At 37.7% G+C, this 25,580-nt stretch overlaps 1 protein-coding gene across 1 annotated transcript in view; it reads right to left on the reverse strand.

Moving 5' to 3' along the window:
• The window catches only part of sorcs3 (sortilin related VPS10 domain containing receptor 3), a 469,314-nt gene that overhangs the window by 102,357 nt on the left and 341,377 nt on the right, over window positions 1-25,580 (reverse strand). Inside the window, exons 5-9 of the mRNA XM_049469785.1 lie at window positions 25,299-25,372; window positions 20,537-20,601; window positions 12,063-12,181; window positions 4,888-4,977; window positions 3,861-4,040 (exon numbers count right to left, since the gene is read on the reverse strand). Of these exons, the coding sequence (XP_049325742.1) occupies window positions 3,861-4,040; window positions 4,888-4,977; window positions 12,063-12,181; window positions 20,537-20,601; window positions 25,299-25,372 (528 nt within the window). The remainder of the gene's footprint in view (window positions 1-3,860; window positions 4,041-4,887; window positions 4,978-12,062; window positions 12,182-20,536; window positions 20,602-25,298; window positions 25,373-25,580) is intronic.

Raw genomic sequence — 25,580 nt, forward strand, 5'->3', positions numbered from 1 at the left:
ATGCATTATGTGGAGTTGCACAGCTGCAAGCAGTGAACGCTGCACATACAGTATTGGGTTTAGTGTGCAAGCAGTTTAACATGGAGCAGCAGTAGAGGCAGCTGATGCATGTGGTAGTGATTTTTAAGCCCTTTTTACACCTGTAGGCCAGCTTCTCTGGTCCGAATAAGTTTACTTGGAGCGTTTTACTCTCGGCTTGGTTTGTTTTCACACAGGCACAAACCTAAACACAGCTAAAAAAGCCGTAACAAACCATGCGAGCATGTTTCAAACATAGTGTTTTCGATTAGATGTCCGTGCATTACGTGGAGTTGCATGGCTTTGAGCAGTGAACGCTGCACATACAGTGTTGCATTTAGTGTGCCAACAGCTTAGCATGGAGCAGCAGCAGAGACAGTGTTTGTTCATAGCTGTGGTAATTATAATTAATAAGTTGTCAGGTTATGTCAGGTTAAACTGCACCTGCACAGCATTTTAGCTCAAATAAAAGGAGTGTAAAGTTATAGTATAGTGTATAGTTGATAGTTGGGTCGGATCCAGTTTGGATCATGTTCTCACCACAAACTGGTTATTACCGCCTTATAACGCAGAACACACTCCTTTCCCAAAAATACGAAGCTGAATTTAGCCTGGCCTCCATTAAAACAGTTGATGAATGTGGGAATGAGTTTTATAGTCTGTGATTTAACTGATTTTTAGGGCATTTTTACACCTGTAGACCAGCTTCTGTGGTCCAAATAAATTGGAGGGCTCATTTACTTGGATCATCCCACTATTTGCTTGGTTTGTTTTCACACAGGCACAAACCTAAACACAGCAAAAAAAAAAGCCATAACAAACCATGCGAGCATGTTTTTTAAACATAGTGTTTTTTTTATTAGATGTTTGTGCATTACAGGGAGTTGCACGGCTTTGAGCAGTGAACGCTGCACATACAGTACTGCGTTTAGTGTGCAAACAGCATGGAGCAGCAGCAGAGACATTGTTCGTTCATAGTTGTGGTAATTATAATTAAAGAATTATAAAGTTTATCTGAGTAATATATCAGGTTAAACTGCACCTGAACAGCATTTTAGCTCAAATACATGTATGGAGTGTATTTGATAGTTGGGTCGGATCCAGTTTAAATCACGTTCTCACCACAAACAAACCAGTCTGGAACCAGTTTGTTTGTCTGGAACCAGGGTCAGACCACTTACTCTTGCAGGTCTCAGTACAGTTGTTCTGGTCTCCAACCAGAGAGTGATTAGTGTATTCACACCTGCTCAAATGAACCGCACCAAGAGTGCAAACGAAACAGAAACCAGACCAAAACATTTTTATTAAATTAAGGACAATTTAAAGTGACAGTTCGTAACTTTCGGGGATTTAGGGAGTTAGAGACCTCTCCGGTAAGAATGTGTAATTGCAGAAAGCATGTGGAAGAGTACTTTTAAAGCAGGTTAATGTAAATAAATAGTTATTTGAGTATTTAGTTTTTAAAATACCAATTTTTAAAACCAGGAGTGCGTTTCCCAAAAAAGTGTCCTTAAGGCTAAGAAAAAACCTTTTACTCAAGAACTTACTTAAAAAAGAGCGTTAAAAAGTGTCTCCCAAAAAACTTAAACTTGAACTTGTTCTTAAGAATTTTGTACCCACTTATAAATGACTAACGAACATCTTTTTGTGTAAAAAAAAGTTCAGTTGCCACCATAGTTCCTTTAATAAATACAGTACAGATGCTTTGGATCGGCACTTGGAAAAAAAACCATATAAAATTAAAAAATAAAAATGTTTTTATGTATTTCTAGAAAAAGTCATCACATCACAAAAACTACACCTAAAGGCAAAAATAAATAAAATATACAGCTATAGAATTGCGTAGTTATTTGACTCTTTGAAAGTCCTAGTTCAGTTATTAGCATTAATGTTTGCGAGGCCAGTGATTTTAAACTCACTCACTACTAACAAGATAACACCTCACTTATACTTATACTTAACTTATACATATGTACAGATGTGGTCATTCTTAAGCCATCCTCTACAGCTTTGCATGTATCCATTTAAAAAAAGCATGTATAAACGTCCTAACAGCTCTACTGTGTGGACAAGCCGAAACCTGCTAAACATGTGCAAGCGAGTAGGACTCTTAAAAGAGTCATTTACGCCCAGACCACAGCCCTCTCCCATAAGCCCCATGCCCCTCCCATCATGCACTGGTCCAGAGTCAGATCTAGTCCTTCTTGCCTGCTTATCCCATAGTGAAAATCACTGTTCTCCCTGCTTAAGCTCCACAATGCCAGATGATTGGTATCTCTGTCCCAGCATGCCCTCTCACATAATCCAGTTCCCGAGCTGCAAATCAATTCACCTTCTCACTCACCTGCTTTCATTCACGTTCGCGACGGGGTGGACATAATAGCTTTTGTAGCGACTTTCAGACCCTGCTGTGCATTCCGATAAGCACGGAAAATAACAAGCCTCCTAGCGCGCCGCGAGGGACGAAGTGTGGGCGGACGGGCCGTCGTTAGGGCCGCACACCGCGCTGTTTGTTAATCGCTATCGCAATATTGGCTGTGCTCTATTGATACAGGGTTGTAACATGCTAATGACCCACTAACCAATCACAGAACTGGTATATCTGTGCTGTGTAGCCTTCATTATTACTTAGTCAAAAACTTTGGAATTAATGAGATTTATAGACAAGGTTTATAGACTAGACAAAACATGACAAGACAAGATCAAAAGCAATTGTGTTTTTTTCATTAATTAATTATTAATTATAATTGATTATAGTAGTGATGCGATTTCTCATGAAATGTGAAGTTACATTGCAGTGGACAATTTTTTTTTTAGTTTTTTGAGCATGCCCGTAATGTTAAACATGCATTGAAACCTAGGTGGCGCTATAGAGACAATGAAATACGTATATATGAAATTTCAATTTCAGTTCAAAGCACTGCGTAATTCAAGCAGCTCTGTAAAGTTTCGTGAGTTTTCATCCATTGTAACTTCCTCAAACATCTACCAACACCAAGATGTATTCACTTCCTGTTTTGATTGGGCATCTCAAGCAGTTCAACAAATTCCCTAGTAGGGGTTTGACAAAGTATGCAAAAATGGCCCACTTGGCAAGACAAGACTTTACTGGTATCCAGTTAGGCTTCCTAATGGGCCTCATTTACACCACCCAACTTAACTCTGACCTTGGTGGAGCCCATTACTGACATCCAAATATGAGACCAACATGGAATCCACAGATAAAAACACAAAAAAAGACATGGGCTAGGTGGGTTTCAAATGGGTTTCAGGTGAGAATAGGTCTATACATGTGTTTTTAGACTAGAATAAACTAGACAAGACAAGACTTTATTGGGAACCAGTTGGGAGATTCCCAATGGGCCTCATCAACACAGCCAAACCCAACTCTGACCTTGATGGGGCCCATTAATGACATCCAAATGTAGGACCAACCTTTCTGGTGTCCAGTTGTGCTAACCCTACAGACCCCATTTTGCCATGGGGCAAAATCTTTAGGTTTTGGAGTGACTAGTCAAAGTTCATCATGCCGGACCACCAAGTTGGCTGAATTAAAACAATTCTGTAAAGAAAAGTGGGCTAAAATTCCTCCAAGGAGATGTGAAAGACTCGTTGCCAGTTATCGCAAAAGTTTGATTGTAGTTGTTGCCGCCAGGAGTAGCACGACTAAGCTATTAGGTTTAGGGGGTAAACAATTTTTCACATATTTGTCACTTAAAAACTGCTTTTTATATTTACTCAGGTTATTTTTGTTCACGATTAAAATGTGAAATGATATTTCATCTACTTGTAGGACACCCAGGGGGACTTTTGCATGCTCCTACATAGGAGATCCTACATACCTCATACAAGTCGATCATGTTGTTGCCCCCCAGGCCTCGGGTAGTTTTAATGTTTTCCAGGGCCAGGGTAAAGTAGAGCCCACGCGGGTCGGAGATGTACAGGTTGTAAGTGTCATTCTGGTTCCACTCCTGCACTGCTGCAAACACCTGACCCTGATCCGTGCTGAGGATGTGCATGTCCTGCATGCAGGAAAAGAAAGAGGGAGAGACAATAACAGAGAAAGAGAGAAAAAGAGAGAATAACAGAGAGAGAAAGAAGAAACAGAGGTCATTAGCAGAGCGTCCAGCTAGGACTCAGCAGGCCTTCACAATAGGACTCCGGTTAATTAACATAAAGCTTTGTCTAGCATGCGTTTTAATGGACGTCCAACCGACTGGGAGAAGCCCACAGACCCAGGTGACCATGGAAACACCACTTTACTACCTGCTAGACTGCAGTTTTAAATACAGTTCTGGAAAAAAAAAATTAAAATTAAAAGAGACCACTCCAGTTTCTGAGTCAGTTTCTCTGATTTTGCTATTTATAGGTATATGTTTGAGTAAAATGAACATTGTTGTTTTATTCTATAAACTACAGACAACATTTCTCCCAAATTACAAATAAAAATATTGTCATTTAGAGCATTTGTTTGCAGAAAATGAGAAATGGCTGAAATAGCAAAAACAATGCAAAGAAAACAAGTTCAAATTAATAAAGTTTTAAGAGTCCAGAAAACAACATTTGAAGGAATAACCCTGTTTTTTTTTATCACAGTTTTTATGCATCTTGACATGTTCTCCGCCACCAGTCTTGCATACTGCTTTTGGATAACTTTATGCCTTACACCACTGGTGCAAAAGTTCAAGCAGTTCAGCTTGATTGGTTTGATGGCTTGTGATCATCCATCTTCCTCTTAATTATATATTCCAGAGGTTTTTCATTTGGTAAAATCAAAGAAACTTATCATTTTTAATGGGTCTCTACTTTTTTTTCAGAGCTGTATATTTTTTAAATACATTACCAATATCATTCTCATGGTTCTCTTACTTTGGGCAGGGAGTACTTGGGTATCTTGATGCGCACAAAAGGTTCTCTCAGGTAGGACACGTAATAAGACGCCCGGCCTGCCATGGTAACCTGTGGAAGAAAAAAAACACAAACAAATTAACTATTTTACCTTATCTAACAAAGTAGAAACTTCATATTTAAGATATATATATATTTTTTGCATTATCACTGCAACAAAGCACATATACGTTTAGGAGAGTCTTCATTTTCATTACCAGTGCATACAGCCATATTATTAAAAATGTATTAATCCATCTAGTTCATTACTTTTAATTCAGTCTGTTCCCAAAGCCTCATTTTAGGGGATTTCTCTCGAGAGTCTGCCTCTGTTTATATTATGCAGGGCATAATTATTTAGGACATCACATCACAACACAATACCGTTAATAATAAATGTACAGAAATGACTACATACTTCAAATAAGTCAAAAGAGTTTAAGAGTACAGTTTCATCTATTATATAGTATTTTACTTTTCTTTTTTATTTAGATACAGTATATTAATCAGATATATCTGTGTATTTTTATTTAGTAAGTACTATGAATTAAAATATATATATATTTTCCATATAGTGCTTTGACACGTTGCAAAGACGTCCCTCTAAAAACAGAAGACATGTCAAAGTATTTTGGACAGCAATCCAGTCTGTTTGACATAACATTATTTCATATTCCATGCAATACTATTGGTTGGGCTGTTTTGGGTGTGTATTTGTCTGTTTGCTCGAACTCAGAACGGGATAAACACAGCTCTGGGAAAAAAAAAATAAAAGACCACTTAAAAATGTGTTTCTTTAATTTTACCATTTTACTATTTTGCCAAATTGAAAACCTCTGGAATATAATCAAGAGGAAGATGGATGATCACAAGCCATCAAACCAAACTGAACTGCTTGAATTTTTGGACCAGGGGTGGCATAAAGTTATCCACCAAAAGCAGTGTGTAAGACTGGTGGAGGAGAACATGCCAAGATGCATGAAAACTGTAATTTTTTGCATTATTTAAGGTCTGAAAGCTCTGCATCTTTTTTTTCAGCCATTTCTAATTTTCTTCAAATAAATGCTCTTAATAATAATATTTCTGTTTGGAATTTGGGAGAAATGTTGTCTGTAGTTTATAGAATATAAAGACAATGTTGATTTTACTCAAATATATACCTATAAATAGCAAAATCAGAGAAACTGATTGAGAAACAAAAGTGGTCTCTTAATTTTGTTCCAGAGCTGCATTTATTATTTTTCTTTGACAATCCCTTCCCTATGTATTGGCTTGGCTACGTTGGAAATGAGGGCCACCATGAATATTGGTTGGTTGATTGATTGATAAATTGATTGATTGATTGGTTGATTGATTGATTAATCCACCTGTTCAGCAAAGTTAATCATAAGAAACATCAGAAAACAACAGAAAAAAGAAAAATGTACATTAAAACAAGTACTGTAGTTGGTATTAATGTGGTTTTATGGCTCTATATTCTGTCATTCCGTGCCTGAGAAATCTGATCTTCTGAGGCCCTGTTGACGCTTTTCAGACCACATTAGGCCCACAGCAAATACGTCGGACAATTGATAATCTCATTACTCTTTGTCAAGAGAAATCTTTAGTCGTCTTGAGCAGCACCTCTGGCCTTCCTCTCATTAAGGGACGCCTCGCCTCCAACAAAGAAAAAGCTGTCAAGGCTGAGAATGAGGGATAACTCAAAAAGAGTAAGGGGGGGAATGAATTAAATAATTTGCAACCAAATAATGCTAACTCAGCCCTGCGCCTGCTACTGTAATTCATTCCAACCCCCACAACCTCTCTTCATAAATTCAATTAAAGGCGTGTTTCAAACCCAACAAGCCCAGCAGGTTCAGAGGCAGTTTTGAAGTGGACTCGCGATTATGTGACAGAGCCGATTAGCACTGTAGGAAGAGCCCTAATGGCACATTATTCAGAGAGAGAGAGAAAGAGAAAGAGAGAGTGGAAGGAAGAAGAAAAGAGTGGGACAGAAAACTAGCAGCTTACGCTAACAACATGTCTTCCGAAATGGCTTTTCATGCAATAGTGGCGGAGGATGCGGGGAAAGTGGCTTTCAAAAGCTGATGAATTGCAGGAGAAATTGGGCCGATCGATTCTTCTTCTCTTTCCTCTTTTCGCATCCTTTCATCCACCATCCGGCACAATAATAAAACTACCTCGAGGTCAGGCATCCCGGCTGCTCTGGAAGCTCTTGAGCTCTTGAGCGAAAGACTTCCAGGTTCACGCTGTTTGCGCCTCCACTCTCTGCACTAGAGCCTCTCTCAAAGCGCGGACCGCAGACCGCAAAGCGTTTTTAATGTGTAGCCGGAGGGTTCGGAGTTTTATTCTTTTTTTTTAAACTGATGTGATAGCGTAGGGTAGGGATCATTTCAGCCACAGTGTACATCCAGAAGAATGCTAGCCTAAAGCCAAAGCAGTGCTTCACAAACCACAAGTCTTCACAGCCCACCAAAGAGCCCACTTTTTCTCTCTTTTTTTTTTTTCTCTTTGCTCTCTTTCCTTATGAGTTACGAGTTGAGTTGGAGCAAACAGTGTGGACAGTCTGGGAGGCCCTGGGGTTCGGTTTGATAACCTTTACTCTAAACAGTTAAACGAGCAGATCATTCCATTTAGTAAGGATGATTTAGAAAGGGTGGTCCATGAATTATTATTTTCATGGTTCAGTGGATACAAAAAAAAAAATATGAGAACCCTTGCTACATTTACATGAAAGTTTTGTGTTTGATAAAGACTTGGATTGAGCTGCACAGCCATAAAAACAAAACCCATTCCATGAAGTTGAAGCTCTTTATGATCTACTGTTCGTGAACTAATCGCTAATCTTAAGGCCTCTCCACTGTTTTTATCCATTCATTTTACGTTGATGACGGCTTGCGCAGTTGTTGCCAGTTGCCTCCACTTTGTTCTAATATCACTGACAGTTGACTGTGGAATATTACACTTAGTAGTAAGGAAATTTTACAATGGGACTTGTTGCATATAAATAGTGTGTATACTGTACATTATTAATACCTTATGTTCTGTGGGGATTTTTAATTGATAGCTACATGCAATGCATTGCAAACTGGAAACTGAGTTGATCCTAAGTTATACCAGTAGGGGAAAAGCTATTAACTCTTGTTGGTCACACAGAGTTTAACACCTTAGTGCTTCTGAAAGTTTAACTCCTTAGTGTTTTTTTTTAACTTTATTACATCCTAACGATTAACAATGAGCAAATAATGTACATGCAAAGCAATGCAAAGTTGTTCATAAGTTAGTAGTAGTTACTAGTGGGAAACAAAAGGTTGCTTCAAGACGTTGTTTCGAGCTGTTTCATAAGCTAGAAGAGTTCTCAAAGGTACTGAAGAAAAATAGTTATTAGTTACAGTAGTGTATTAGTTACTGTAGCCTTTCTGTCAGCTCTAACTAGTCTCATCATTCTGCATTGACCTCTTTTGTTGTTTGTTGTTTTGCTGACTGATTGGTGATGTTAAACTCTAAAGACATTTTCGGTAAAATGCACAGGCCCACTGTAATTTCAATTTTATATATTTGTGTTCGATTTACAGAAAAAACAATCTGCTAAATGTGCCTCAAATATGAGGTTTCATATTCTAAGCAAAAGAGATTAGCTGGAGCATCAATTAGCTGGAACACAGTCTGTGCTGTAGTGTTTACCCTGTTAGCTGACTTTTTTAATGCATGGAGACTTGTTCTCTGAGGTAACAAATCATGCTTCTGCGACTGCATTGTTCCAAATTGTAAAGTTTGGTGGAGGGGGGATTATGGTGTGGCTCTACCTGTTTAGTTCCAATGAAATTCTTAACTCTTACCCTAAGATTTACCTAAAGATTTTGAAACAAATCCATGCTCCCAACTTTGCAGAAACAGTTTGGGCATTGTTCCCTTCCTGTTCCAACATAAAGATCCATAAAGACATGGAAGAGCAAGTTTGGTGTGGAAGAACTTGACTGGATTGCACAGAATCTTGACCTAAACCATCTCAACAACATTGGGATGGATTAGAGGAGAGATTATGAGCCAGGTCTTCTTATCGAACATCATTGTCTGATCTCACAAATGTGATTATAGTAAAAATGCCCATAAACACACTAAACCTAAACCTTGTGGAAAACCTTCCCAGCGGAGCTGAATGAATAAATGAATGCAGTTACACATATAGCACACTTCTAGAAACCCAAGGGAAGACAATAGCACACATTGTACTCTCAATTATCCACATGGAGGACTATATTGGGCACTACAGCTTTTTACCCAAGACAATCTTTTTCTGGGCACATAATAATACATACATTTACATACATACCACCAGATCAATTTAGAATATTAACATTCTCTTGTACATATTTAGAGTATCCAATTTACCTAATCTCCTTGTTTTTGGACTGTGGGAGGAAACTATAGTCCCTGAGGAAACCCCACAGATACAGGGAGAACATGGAAACTCCACCCATATAGGGACTTGAACCTAAGACCCCAGTGCTGGGAGGTGAACATGCTAACCACTAAGCCATCATGCCCCTATAACAGTTGAAGCTGTTATAGCTTCAAAGGATGGAAATATACTGTAGACATAAAATTATATTGATGTTTTTTTTTTTTTGAAGGCATTCTGAACACCTTGAAGTTCCATTACAAAGTTCTTAAACAAACAAAAATGCATAAAAAACCCTCAAACTTTTAAAGTGTGCCACAAAATAAAGCCAAAAGAGAAAAGTCCTTCAACAAAGAGTCAAAACCATGCCATTGTAGACAAAGAACAACAGTCTGCACAGAAATCCTCAGAGAGTAGCCGGGGTAAAATATCGCCAGTGGTGAACGGCCAATTGCCCCAGTGTTCCCGGCATAAATTTAAATCACATGCATCCTCATTTGCACAATGTCACAATAAATCAAGCTCAGGCAAAAGAGGGGGAAATTAAAACATCCCAAAAAATTGCATTACATTACTTTCGAATTCAGCCCATTACCATTTCAGATTCACTGCGGCACAAACGATGATTAATCTGGAACACTGGTCAGCCCTGAACACACACATTCTCCTGCAGACCCCCTGACTGACTGAATCTCCTCAGCATCCTTTTTCCTTGCCTTGTGTAAAGTGTAAAGGCCTCAGTTTTTTTTTTTTTTTTGAGGGGTCATCGGTTAACTAAAAATATTCAGTCTAACGTACTATTGGTAGCTATCAATTTAATCACTCAGATTAAATAATGCATGGTGTATTTTATGGAAGCCCATTCCCACCAAAAAAAAAATGTATTACTTTATTATTATTATTATTATTAAGTAAATTGCTATCTCAATATTTTGAGATACTAAGTCTTTATTTTGACATACTATATCAATATTTTGACATACTATCTCAATATTTTGTGATACTAAGTAATTATTTTGACATACTATCTCAATATTTTAAGATACTATCTCAATATTTTGAGATACTATCTCAATATTTTGAGATGCTAAGTCATTATTTTGAGATACTAAGTCATTATTTTGAGATACTATCTCATTATTTTGAGATACTATCTCATTATTTTGAGATACTATCTCATTATTTTGAGATACTATCTCATTATTTTGAGATACTAGTAGACTGTACAGAACAGAGACAGAAGCAGGTGAGACAAAGACACAAAATGAATACTATTTTTGAGGATTACTTCAGATATGGATTCACAAATATTGAGATAGTATCTGAAAATAATGACTTAGTATCAAAATATTGAGATAATACCTCAAAATATTGAGATAGTATCACAAAATAATGATTTAGTATCTCAAAATATTGATAGTATCTCAAAATAATGACTTAGTATCTCAAATTATTGAAATAGTATCTCAAAATAATGACTTAGTATCTCAAATTAATCACTTAGTATCTCAAAATATTGAGATAGTGTCTCAAAATATTGAGATAGTATCTGAAAACAATGACTTAATATCAAGATATTGAGATAATACCTCAAAATAATAAATTACTATCTTAAAATAATGACCTAGTAAGTCAAAATATTGAGATAGCAGTTTACTTAATAATAATTTGTGCTGGATTTTTTTAGGGGGGCATTTCATTATAATAAAGGAATAATACACTAGAGGTTCGTGCTATAATGTGTAATATTACATGTTATAGCTTGATCCTCGAGTGTATGATTGCTTAATTATACCACCGTTACATTATCGCTGAAGATTTTGAGTTAAAGAGGACGAGAAAATCTGATCTGTTTGGTTATAAAAACTCTGCAAGTTCAAATATTTCCATTGCTGCTCTGTTTGTAGCGGCGCTGTAAGAGCTGCATTATCGGCCATTTCAGTCAAAATTGTTGAAATTTAAGCTCACTGTAACTAAACAGAAGCACTTTACTCACCCAAATATATATATTTTTAGGAGATAAATCTGTGCAGATTAAAGTCCAGTGCTCGTTTGACTGAAAGAAAATGTTTTTTTTTTTCAACTTTACAGTAGATGGAAAAAAAACGTATAAACTTTCTATAAAAGTCAATTTAAAAAGAGTTTATTTCAGGTCATTTTAAAGTATTTCTTTTGGTTTATTCATCAAAAAAAATTGGCACAGTTCAAGGCACAGTTTGTCTGTTCAAATTATTATGTAGTAAACTAAGAATCCACAAAAATGAAGATACTTGTTTTTTTTATTGGACAGCGATGATATGTATGACATTGTGCTGACCACTTATGAGATCAGATCATCCAGGACGCATGCTAATTCCAGGTGTGAAATGACAGGAAATGACAGAAATGATCAGCTCTGCATTTTTGGCATTAAGTAAAAACATTACACACATCTCTGGATCGTGGTCTTTTGATCCTTCAGTGTGGAGATGAAAAATTACGACAGAATGTTTCTGGCTGAAAAACACATCATCCTCATTTAAATCCATCGCTCTTCTCGGGAAGAACTTCATTACCATACGGACCGTATTTATGCATATCCTAATTAACCAGAACGAATCCCGCACACTGTAGACATCCGTCAAATATGGAAATTCTTGATTTGAGATACGTGCAACACATAACACACAGATGTGGGGGGGAAAAAAAACAAATAGCTGGAATATACAGCTCTGCCAAACATCTAACATCTAACAGATTGTTGGGATGTTCATACCTGAATGACAATGTAGTCGTCCTGCACCACCAGCGAGTTGGTTTCGATGTAGCCGGGGAAGGGAAAGACTCTGTTGGATTCTGAACAAGCCTGGGCTCTGCAGGTCATGTACTGACATACTGTGGGACCAAGAAACAAAAAATCGAACAAACAACCATAAATTATCTGTGGATTAGAACTAGTGGTGTCAATCGATAAAAAAAAATGATTCTGTGATAAACTGCAATTAATCGCACTTGTTCTACTTAAGACACGAGTTTTTATAGTGGATATTAAAATATAAATGAAAGAATGAATGTAAGAAACGTAAAATGCAATTAATTAATAACACACTCAAGGTTCGTGCTATAGCGTGTAATATTGGCACTGCTGTGCTGTGGTCGTAGACACGAGGCTGTAGGCTGGCTAAGTTGTTTATTGAAAGATTTTGAGGTAAAAAGGGTGAGAAAATATGATCTGTTTGGTTATATAAACTCCATGAGTTAAAATAGATCCATTGCTGCTCTGTTTGTAGCTGTGCTGTTTGGCTTGTAAGCGCTGCATCGCTGCTAGGTTACCTGTATGTGGCGGAAAAATTTAATACATGGAGATCTTGGGTTACAGTGCATTACCGGCTGATAACGGCACTCACAGTTCTATTATCGCTGTTTATTAAAAGATTTTGAGTTAAAGAAGATGAGAAAATACAATCTGTTTGGTTATAATAGCTCAGCGAGTTTAATTGCTTCTCTTTTTGTAGCTGTGCTGTTTGGTTTGTAAGCGCTGCATCGAAGCTAGGTTGCCTGTATGTGGCGGAGTAATTAATACATGGAGAGCTTCAATTACAGTACATTAGCAGCTGAAAACGGCACTCATAGAACGCCTCTCAGCCAATCACACTGCAGGGTCGGAACTAATTGTGGTATAATTAAGCAATAATACATGAGAGGGAGTGCTATAACGTGTAATATTAGCACTGCTGTGCTGCAGTCATAGTTATGAGGCCACAGGCCGAGTACTGTAGAGCAGCACAGCAGTGCCAATATTAAATGTTATAGCACGAACCTTGAGTGTGTTTTTTGCGACTATACCACAGTTCCATTATCGCTGTTTATTAAAAGATTTTGAGTGAAATGAGAAAAGATGAGAAAAAAACGATCTGTCTGGTTACCAAAACTCTTTCTATTTGCTCTGTTTGGCTTGTAAGCGCTGCATCGTTGCTAGGTTACCTGTATGTGGCAGAGTTATACATGAAAAGCTTCGGTTACACACAGGTATAAGTGAACGCTGCACTGAATGCAGTCTTAGTGAGTAAACAGCATGGAGCTGCAGAGACAGCGTTTGTATATAGAAGTATATTTTCTGGCTTATATATCAGATTAAACGGCACCTTATCAGCAGTTTAGCTCAATTAAAAAGAAGTATATTTGATAGCTGGATCGGATCCAGATCAGATCACAGAACGCTTAAAGTGAAAAGTGAATAATTCTCTTTTGAGTGTAACTGAACTCAACTTAAAATTTAGGGTTAGGTTTTAGAGTTATATTTAAAGTTTAGATTAAGTTTTGGGTTTGGGTTAGAGAGTTCATTAATGGGCCATACAAATAAAGTGATACATTGTGTTATTACAATCTTATTACATTGTTACATAGATAGATAGATAGATAGATAGATAGATAGATAGATAGATAGATAGATAGATAGATAGATAGATAGATAGATCTTTTCAAGCACAGTACAGTAAATATCCCACACATTTAAACAGTGTTATATCTGATGTAACTCTTTTTATTGAATTACAGCTCTGAAAAAAAAGAGACCAATTCAGTTTCTGAATCAGTTTCTCTGGTTTTGTTTTTTATAGGTATATGTTTGAGTAAAATCAACATTAAACACATAAACCTTCACATTATAAACTACGGACATTTCTTTTTTTTTGGCAGAAAATGAGAAATGGCTAAAATAACAAAAAAAGATGCAGAGCTTTCAGACCTCAAATAATGCAAATAAAATAAGGTCATACTCATAAAGTTTTAAGGGTTCAGAAATCAATATTTGGTGGAAAAACCCTGTTTTTTTATCACAGTTTTTGTGCATCTTGGCATCATGTTTTCCTCCACCAGTCTTACACACTGCTTTTGGATAACTTTATGCCTGCATTCCTGGTACAAAAATTCAAGCAGTTCAGCTTGGTTTGATGGCTTGTGATCATCCATCTTCCTCTTGATTATTATATTCCAGGTTTTTTTTTATTTGGTAAAATCAAATAACTTCTATATTTTAAGTAGTCCTTAATTTTTTTCTAGAGCTGTATTTCTGAGTCTATCAGCAGAGCTATGCTATCCTATTCCGTGGTGTGCACTGACATTCCTGTAGACCAATAATTTCCACTTCTAGTCCTATAAACTAACTCAATGTTGAGATTCCTGCCTAATTCAGCTCATGAAGGAGTTGATAATTAGCCGATGAGTTCAACTGGGTGTATTACAGCAAGGAAAGCACTACACAGTGCAGGGAATTGATTCTCCAACGCTGGAAACGGCTGCTGTAATGGACTGTAAATAGAAAAGCCTCTAAGCTCTGGTGGAACTGCTGCTGCTACTGCTACTGCTGCTGTTAACAAAAAAAAGCAAGGTATAATTTAATAGCTGGTCTTATTATAAGAATATAAGGTGCGACAATAATAATAATAGGTTGTAGCTTATTGAAAAAGCAGTAGCTACGTCGATTCTGCTGAATAAATGTGGACAAATGGATTCTTTCAGCTGATTTCAGATTGCTGTTCTTAAGAACATGTTATAACAAGGGTTATTTAGAGGTTCTTTTTGTAAAGAAAAGCTTTATAGAAAAGCTACTCTGCCTGGTTAAGTGGTTCTTTACATACAGTGTGCATAAAATATATTATTTTTGTCATTTAAGCTCTTCAAGTCCAGCCGATAACCACAGTACAGAATTTTGCAGTAAAGAGCCAAGACTTTCAAGGAAAACATTTGGACTAAAAACTGAAAAAAAATAATTTTAGTATTGTTAAAAAAATGGAAAACTGTAGAGAATGATTTTTAGCAAACAATTAATTAAAACAATGGAAACAGTACGACAGTGGCCCTGAAAATCCGGGTTGTTCTAAAACTATTTAAACAGGCTGTTCTGTTCTAAAAGTAGTCTATTATTTACTGTGAAGCTTTAGGTGTATTTATTGTATAATTGTTTTAGTTTGCAGTTTATATGCATGCACTAAATATTCTGCAATATTTTTTGGTGCTTTATATTATTTTATGCTATATTATTTATTTTGCCACATTATGATTATTCTGTTATACTATTATACTATATTCCTGAAATTAATAATTTTTCTGTTTTCCTATATCGCCAAGTATATCGTTATCGCAATATTTTAGAGCCATATCGCCCACCCTTACTGTGAAATAATACATTTTTTGGTTAAACCGAGTTTAACAGAAACGAATATATTGTGCATTAAAGAATAAAAGAAAATAGCAGTAAATCAGTAACACTTCATAAAAGAAGGGTACACATTAATTAACATGACTTGTTATCAACTATCATCAACTAATTATTAATTGAGACTAGTTAACCCTTTCAGACCCTGCAGCACTAGAGCCAATGAGGCAAAGTAAGAGATGTTTATTTATTTATTTTTTTTTTACAAATTTTATGTTTATGTTTATATTTTAGAACACTTTTATCATGTAAATGTTGTTGTTACTTTATAGACGAACTGTGAAGTAAAAAGGTCATTATCAAATCTAAAATCAAAACGATAAACACAGGCACCCAAAGCAAAAAAAAAAGAAAAAAAAATGGATGTATTAATTAATTCAAAGATGAAAAAAAAGATATATAAAGATATACTGTGGAAAGATCATGGAGAGTAACAGAATGGTGCAACTGCAGCAATGCAGCATTTTTTGTGAACACAAATTGGGATCAGAATTCAGTTCATTAATCAGTTTTAACGTCTAAAGTGTGAACACTTGCATTTTTTAATTTGTTTTAAATGCTAAAAAAAGATGTACAAAAGCAAATTTAGAGATATTAACACAGCTAAAATGAATTAAACCTCTTTTTTCCCCAGTGTAAACTGTATAATGTATAATCCACTGTAGGTTTTATACACTTTATACACATAACACCGTCTTCATTCCATCCGATCTGCTGCCATGCCGTCTGTAAGCTCCTCTGCCGTATCTGCACGGCTCAGCTCCACCGGCAGTTTAACATATGGAGGGCCTTGAGTGATAATGACATCCAGAGTTATGAGGTTGACATTAAACAGGTGGGACAAGGGGGCTCGGAGGCCCGGGCTGGTATTAATAAGCGATCACGCACTGCATTTATCATCAAGGTAATCCACTCTACAGCCTCAGGGTCCGGCTTTACCCCATCCTCCACCCTCCCCACCTCTCGGAATCCATCCTGCGGCTTTATTGACTCTCATCCTCTTCTGTAATTGGAAGAGGGGATTGCCACTTTTTTCACTTTTTCTCCCATCCCTCTAACACCTGGGCGAGATGGGAAGGGGTTGAAGGGAAGGAAGGAAGGTTGTGTAAAAAAAAAAAGTAAAAAGAGAGAGAGTGAAAGAGAGAAAAGAGAGAAAAAAAGAGAGTTTGCAAGGCTAAAGTGAAGTTCTACAGAATAAAAAAAAAAACAGAAAAGGAGGTGAAGGGAAGGTCAGATACATGGGAAATAAATAGCAGCAAATGAAGAGAGATGAACGAGAAAAAAGCAAGCAAGCAAAAAAAGCAATGGAACTGAGGTGCGTTTCCCAAAAACTTCGTAAGACTAAGAACTTCGTTAACTCGTATTTAATGTCGATCGTTAATTAAAGAGTGTTTCCCAAACCGTTACGTAAATGAAGTACTACGTGAATTAGTGCGTAAAATAACAAAATAACCAAAAAAAAAACAAATCGTTATTCTGAAAGTTGTTCTTTAAGTGGATTCCGCTGGCAGTTCAGCACCTTAAACACCAGGGGCCCTAATTCTAATGGAGAAAACAACATGATCAATTAGATTAGATTAGTTTAGATTAGGTTTGATTAGATGAATTCAAAAGGCAAAAATTTGGACACAACTTTGCGTCCTCCACATTTCCACAATTTTAAGCAATGAACCTGGGGTGCTTTTCCAAAAACTTTGGAATGCCAAGAATTTCGTTAACTTGTACTTAATTAAGATCGATCGTTAATTAAAGAGTGTTTCCCAAACCTTTACGTAACTAAAGTACTATGTGAAAGAGTGCATAAAATAATGTGTAAGTTGTTCTTCTGAAAGTAGTTCTTTAAGTGGACTTTCTGCTTGCAGTTCAACACCTTAAACACTAGAGAACGCCAATTCTAAGGGAGAAAACAGCATGATCAACAATCGTTATTATTATTCCATGGATTCTAAATTATACTATATTAAATTAGATTAGATTAGATTAGATTAGATAAGATTAGATTAGATAGAAATGACATCACTTGTAGCTTGTAGTCTAATTGGGCACTTTTGAATTATCCAATTAATTCAACCCTACATCAAACCCGCGAAAAAAATATTTAAATCCAAATCGGTGATGATAGAGCTCTTGACATCAATGTTGCAATGGATGCAACCAATGAATTCAAAAATCAAAAGTTTGGACACAAATTTTTGTCCACCACAATCCGCTGACCTGAGCAATGGACCTGGGCTGTGTTTCCCAAAAACTTTATAACTTCAAGAAATTCCTTCTCTCGTACTTAAGATTGATCGTTAATTAAGGAATGTTTCCCAAACCCTTCTACATTCTATATTATGTTATATTAGAATATATTAGATTATATTAGATTAGATTAGATTAGATTAGATTAGATTAATGACATCACTTGTCTGTAGCTTGTTGTATTATCGGGCATGTTTTAATCAACCAATTAATTCAAACCCACATTAAAACCCACAAATAAACTATTCGAATCCAGATTTTCGATGGCAGAGCTCTTGAGGTCAATGCTGCAATGAATGCAACCAATGAATTCAAAAGTCAAAATTTTGGACCCAGCTTTGTGTCCTCTGGGGCGCAGAGTAGTCCAGCAGGCTAAGCGCTGCCACTATGATCAGGAGATTGCTGGTTCGAATCCTGTTTATACAGCTTGCCATCAGCTGCCAGAGCCCTGAGAGAGCACAACTGGTCTTGCTCTCTCTGGGTGGATAGATGGGGCTTTTTCCCCTCATCACTCCAAAGGGTGATGTTGATCAGCACGAGGGGTCTGTGAGCTGATGTATCAGATGGAAAAAAAAGAATGGTACTGCGGTGCGTTTCCCAAAAGCTTTGTAACGCTAAGAACTTTCTTAACTCGATTGTTATTAAAGAGTGTTTTTCAAACCCAAACATAACTAAAGTACTATGTGAACTTGATCACAAATTAACGAGTAACATTAACAAATAACGTTAACAAAATTTTGTGGGGGAGGAGCCAAAGGAGTTTCGCTTAGCACAGCTTATTGGGAAACACTTGCGGAAGTGGCTTGTTCTTTTTTTTCACATAATGTGTGTGTGTGTGTGTTAATTCGTTCGTTCATTATTCGCTAAGAATGGTCGCTTTAGGGAAACGCACCCGAGAGCTATTAAAGACATTAGAGGAGAAAAAGAAAGAAAGAGAGAGTGAAAGAGTGAGAGGGTTGGATGAGACAGTTACACTATGTTAATATGCAGTTCTTTCACCTCAACAGTAATAGTGATAGTTATAACAGCTGAGCCGAGTTAAGGTATTAACGTGTCACATGTTAATTATATGGGCATTAATCTGCACTCAATCAATCCAACCTTTTAATATATGCAGTAGGAGCAACATGAAGCGGACACACGTGCCATAGAGTGAAGGTTAATTTACATATGGCAGATCTTTCCACTGCGCCACCTTCCATCAAGTCATCTTTCCCTCCACAGCTTCACCTAATGGCAGGTTTTAATTACAGTTCACTGAAACACCGAGAGCCGAACACAAAGACTAGAAGATTAAACCCAGTCCTGTCCGACCATCTTCCTTTCAGAAAAGGAGAATCTTCATTCAGAATATTGTGTAGTACAGAGCCAGTCCTTCTAATCCAAAAACAGCTGAAAATCTAGTAAATGAACCACCAACATGGTGTTTAATTAATGAATTAATAAAAATAAACCAATTAAAAAAAAACAAAAGAAAAAAAACAAGGAATTGTTTGGGGGAAGCAAGGAAGGAAAGAAAGAAAGAAAGAAAGAAAGAAAGAAAGAAAGAAAGAAAGAAAGAAAGAAAGAAAGAAAGAAAGAAAGAAAGAAAGAAAGAAAGAAAGAAAGAAAGAACACATTAATGCTTTAAGGAGTAGATAAATGACTGAATGAACAAACAAAATAATGACTCAATGAATAAATAAATAAATGAATGAATAAAATAATAAGTAGAAACAATAAATAGAAAACATTAGTGATTGAATGAATGAATGAATTAATAAATTAATAGAATGACTAAATGAGAATAAATAATTTATAGAAAATATTAATAATTGAATGAATGAATGAATGAATGAATAGTTAATTGAAAATGACAGCGATTAAATTAATGGATTCATGAATTAATAAATTAATGGGAAATGATTAATGATAAAAAAATGACTGACTGAATGAATGAATAAATGAACAGAAAAACACAATCAGACAAAATAATGCATAGTACATGAATGAATGAATGAATGAATGAATAATTAATTAATTAAATAATGAGAAATAATAATTGATTGAAAATGAGTGATCGATTGAATGGATGAATGAATGAATGCATGAATGAATGAAAGACATTATGAAAAGAGATAATGGATAGTAAATGATAGTGAATGTATGAATGAATGAATGAATGAGAAAGAATAAGTGATTGAAAACGAATGTGTGAATGAATGAATGAATGAATGAATGAATGAATGAGAAAGAATAAGTGATTGAAAATGAATGTGTGAATGAATGAATGAATGAATGAACGAATGAATGAATGAATGAGGAGAAATTATGGATAGTTAATGATAGTGAATGAATGAATGAGAAGAAATAATGGATAGTAAATGATAGTGAATGAATGAATGAGAAGAAATAATGGATAGTAAATGATAGTGAATGAATGAATGAGAAGAAATAATGGATAGTAAATGATAGTGAATGAATGAATGAATGAATAATTGATTGAAAATGAGTGACTGACATGAATGAATGAATGAAATAATGAATAAATGAATTAACAGAAATAATGAGAAGAAATCATGCATAGATGTTAATGCATAGATAGAAATATTGCATAAATGTTAGAGAATAAATGAATCAATCAACCAATCAATCAATAAATAAATAAATTAATTAATAAAAATAAATAATGGATAGAAAATAATAGTGAATGAATGAATGAATGAATAAATGATGAGGCATGAGAGACAACGAGACAAAGAGGGAGAAAAGAGAGAGAGAGAGAGAGAGAGAGAGAGCGTGTTACTCACGGCCATCTGCAGTGTGTGCCTCCACGTGCACCAGATCAGCCTCCCGGTCCAGACCACTCACTGACCTGCAGCACACACACACACATACACACACACACACACAGCACAGTGTTATCACACACACACACACACACACACACTAATACACATCTTATTTTACCTCCATTTCTGCAGCTGCAATAAAAGTCGACTGCTACCCTTTATGTGCTGCCATTTCCCCAAATGTCTCCTGATGGGGGACGGAATTGCGCTGTTGTTTATCACTTATCACAACACAGCGCGAGAGCAGAGATCCTCTACTGCACATGCTAGTGTGTGTGTATGTGTGTGTGTGTGTGTACTCGCGTGTGAGGTGAGACAGTATAATTGGAAAATGCGAATGATAGCACCTGCATTTCAGACTTTAGCATTGCTCTCTCAGTGTGCGTGCCTCTGTGCGTGTGTGTGTGTGTGTGTACATGCGTGTGTGTGTGCGTGTGTAAATGAAAGTAGCACCTGCTTTGTGTAAGTGTCGGCTCAGTTCCTACAGAAACAACTCTCCTGCTTCTGTTAGCGGCTCGATCCATCATCATTGTGCTTTAGTGGCTAGGAGAAGGCGGAATTTATCCCATTCAAATGGGTCGAGTGTAGCATCTGCGTCGCTAAGCTAAACATAGCGCTTCTCGCTAACACACCAATTCCAGCTGTTCTGTTCAGACCTGGATTTAAACATCCTTTAGATTCCCCCAGAAGAATCAGTCAGGTACCAAAAAAAATGTGTGGTCTGATTAGACTCTGATTGCCACAAGAGGGCACAAGAATGCCTATTAAAAGACTCTCTGAGGCTATTTTGAAATGGGTAGTGGACCTCTTGCTGAGAAACCAGCCATGCCATCAAGGCTTTCCATTAGCTAGACGTTGTTGTTGCCTTGGTTACAGACTGGTTCTGTATTGTATTGTATTTAGCAGCAAGTCCAGCTTATATTTAGGATCTGATGATGGTTGGGTTTGAATATGTAGTGAGCAGACAAACCAAGTCTCCCTGAAGCTGCGGGAGTCTCCCGCATTTCGGTAGCGGCTCCCTGACTCCCGCGAGTCACATATAATCTCCCGGAATTCAGAACGAGCGCCCCAAACGCTCACACAGGCGACAGACTTTTTTTCTCTAATTGCGTGTGGGAAGGAGAGAGAGAAAACAGAGAGGGTTCTGATTGGCCTGTTCTCTGCAAAGTGTCTGTGAGACAGCCAATCAGTTTTTAGTGTGGGCGGGCAGTGTTCCCCCCCCCCCCCTCCCGGACAGGATTTGTTCAGTGAGTGAGAGAAAGCAGATCATGGCGGAGGCAATATTAATAATTATTGTAATATGATATGAAATGTTTTTGATGTTGTGCAATTTTTTGTGATATTGTAACTGTCTATTTTTGTCAAATAAAGGAAAGCAGAGGCAGGGCCTTCCAAAAAGAAAAAAAAGATAAAACTCATTTAATTGCACCTCTCAATACTCTACATTTAATTTAAAAAACGTAAAATTAATTAATATAAAAGTAAAGTTTCGTTATCCTTTGGTGTGTGTGCAAGTTTTGTCTTGTTTTGTTTTTTTTGGCGGGGGGGGTGGGGGGTGGGGGGTGATGTGTGGGGGGGGGGTAACCTCCCTGAAATCAACTTTTGCAACTTGGGATGTCTGTAGTGAGGATGTCAATCCATGTCAATCCATGACTGTACCATACTGTGAAAGTCAGTCACCCCTAGTAGTGATACTGTGGACACTAATGGTTCAGCGATATGTGTTGCGTCTCATGGCAGGGCTTTCAACTTCTTTTTGGTGCGTTACTATCATTTTTTCAGTGATCACTATTAGCCCTATTTTAGCGATTAAAAGGTGACCTGGCATAGATGTGTAGGTGTGTCTTTGGTATCATGAGAATGCAGAAAATACTCCTTGCACGTAACATGAAATAAACGTGAATAATCAGCGAGTCACTTGCCATTCCCTTTAAGGAGCCAGGTGCGCGTGAAAATAGACTTCTGACAGGGGTGTAAGATCACAATGAGCATTGTGACGTGCCTTGCACAGGGTATATAATAGGGTCCTCTCTGTCACATCCAGTGATCTGTGTCCAGACTTTTGACCGGCGCTGTACACTGCAGTCGGGGGTGTGTGATTGCTGTCGTGCGAATGTGATGATGCTGCATTTCTCACACGGGGAAAACACCCGAGGGGCCATGTGACCAGAGTGAATGAGAAACTACAGCCCACCTTATTACACATTCCACTTCACACACTGATGTATGCATTTATTCTCTCTCTCTCTCTCTCTCTCTCTGACTCATTGAGAGGCAGTCTCTTTCTCTTGCGTTCTCTCTTTGCACTTTATCTTGCTCTCTCTTTCTCTCTCTCTCTCTCTCGCTCTTTTTCTCTGTGTGTTATCTCAATCTCTCTCTGATTCTATGAGAAGCAGTCTCTCTCTCTCTGCCTTAACTCGATCTCTCACTGACTCTATGAGAGGCAGTCTCTCTCTCTCTCTCTCTGACTCTATGAGAGGCAGTTTCTCTCTCTCTCTCTGACTCTATGAGAGGCAGTCTCTCTCTCTCTCTGACTCTATGAGAGGCAGTTTCTCTCTCTCTCTGACTCTATGAGAGGCAGCCTCTCTCTCTGACTATGAGAGGCGGTGTCTCTCTCTGACTCTAAAAGAGGCAGTCTCTCTCTTTCCTGCTCTCTCTCTTTCTGCCTTACCTTGATCTCTCACTGACTCTATGAGAGGCAGTCTCTCTCTCTCTGAGTCTATACGAGGCAGTCTCTCTCTCTCTCTGCATTACCTCAATCTCTCTCTGACTCTATGAGAGACAGTCTCTCTCTCTTTTGCTCTCTCTCTCTTTTCCTTATCTTGAAGTCTCTCTCTCTCTGAGTCTATGAGACGTAGTCTCTCTCTCCTGCTCTCTCTCTGTCTCTCTCTCTCTCTTTTTCTCTCTCTGGTATGACTCACTCTTTCTGGTTGGTGTGTGAGAGGCCGTATGCAGCAGTTGAGTGAAGTCATGCACAAACATCTAGAGGATGAGGTGAGTTGAGGAAGGCAGGCTAATGAAACAGGTTCTCTCTGTTTGTGAATTGTGGTTTACAGATTCCTGCTTTTCTCTGTGGTTTCTTCTGAAGTCTGAACCTTTTTTGTCAGTTTTGTCCATCATCTTTTGTGAGCAACATTTCCTTTAACTGTCACTGAGGCCACATTCCCACTGCAGGTCTGAGCGGTTCTGGGTATGGAGGGTTAACCTTCCACTTAATGACAGTTGGGATTCGCTGATTGGCTAACTGAGACTTGCCAGCATGGTTTAGCTGTGATGCTGGAGAACACACGTAGCTAGCATTGCTAGTGCTGCAGAAGTGATTTGGGATAAGGCCAATAGAAAAAGAGATGCGAGACTGCTAGTCAAAGTGCTTTTGCTGTGGTTGAGTCCAGTAGGGATTTATTGGATGAGGCCAGTAGCATGCTAATGAGCATGCTAACTTGCTAACTCTGTGAAATCAGAGCAGAAATGTAGGAACCAGAATTTCACTCTGGGTTCAGATTTAACAACACAGTAAATGGAAAAAGAAACTGTAACCAGTCTAAGGGGGCCAAATCGGAAAGGTACAATATGACCTCAGTGACCATTTGGCTGTGCAGTTTAGAGCGCTTCCCAAAGTTCTTAAGGTTCCTAAAGTTCTCAAAATAAATAAATAAATAAATTCTCAAAATAAATAAATTCTCTGACGTCGGCGGATTGCTATCTTAACAGGGCAATGCTTCTGCGCTTCTCAGCAGAGGAACCTGAGGTCGTCCTCATTTACACTGCGAAGATACTGTAGCAATGAACATCTGCTTGGTGACTGTTGTCAGGGTTCAAGTCAGTCAGTGGTGCATTTGTGTTTTCCGCCACCAAGATGTACCTCAACGCACATCACTTCCAGACCAACACGCCCATCGGTGTCAGTATATTCACAAGCACTGTTGCTATTTAAACGGTGCAGGTGGGCAGTGTAGTAAATGGAAATGGAAAAAGAAACCGTAACCTGTCTAAGGGTTCCAAATCGGAAAGGTACAATATGACCTTAGTGACAATTTGGCTGTGCAGTTTAGCACGCTTCTCTTAAAGTTCTTAAAATGAAACAATCAGTGTGTCACTTGACGTGCCCTTTAAGAGCCAAATGCACTCTGACTTTGGCGGATTGTTATCCTAACAGTTCAATGCTTCTGTGCTTCTCAGCAGAGGAACCTGAGCTGCTCATTTACACTGCGAAGATATTGTAGCAATGAAGGTCTGCTTGATGACTGTTGTCAGGGTTTAAGTCAGTCAGTGGCGCATCTGTGTTTTCCGCTGCCAAGATAGTACTACACCAGAAATGTACCTCAACACACCTCACTTCCAGACCACCACACCCATCAGTGTAGGTATATTCATGAGCACCGTTGCTATTTAAACGGCGCAGTGGAAGGCATAGTAAATGTCCAAATCGGAAAGGTACAATACGACCTTATTGGCCATTTGGCTGAGCAGTTTAGAGCACTTCTTGAAATTTTTAAAGTATGAAATAGTTTGAAAGTGTGTGATAAATAAGTGAAAACCAGGTAATAAGAAGGTGCTCGTGAAAATAAATAGTGCTTTTTGCTCAAAGAACACTTTGTAGCACCCTTACTTTTAAAATAAAGGGTATATGTGAGTGTGGTCCCTACTGACAAAAGGCTAAATTCATCGCCGATCGCTAAGCAAAGCTTCACTGAGGTGTGATTGTGGAAGCGGCACCTACCAGTAGAAGCGATTGGGGGTCACTCGCTCGTGAACGAGCTGCCACTTCCGTCCAAAGTCAAAGGAACTGTACAGCTGAGAGGAAGAGAAAAAAGGGGACAAGAAAAAAGAAAGAAAGAAAAAGAAATTAGTGGCTGTTAAAATCAGCGCGCTGAAAATTGCACTTATTCACCCAAATCAACAGGACGTCGGGTTTGGTCCCCGGCTCGCCGCGCTTTCTCTGATTAAACCCAATTAGCCGCCGTGATTTAGATTTCATTATAACCACAGCGAGCCTGAACCA

Source organism: Astyanax mexicanus, chromosome 21 (genome assembly GCF_023375975.1).
Source record: "Astyanax mexicanus isolate ESR-SI-001 chromosome 21, AstMex3_surface, whole genome shotgun sequence".
NCBI classification, from domain to species: Eukaryota; Metazoa; Chordata; class Actinopteri; order Characiformes; family Acestrorhamphidae; genus Astyanax; species Astyanax mexicanus.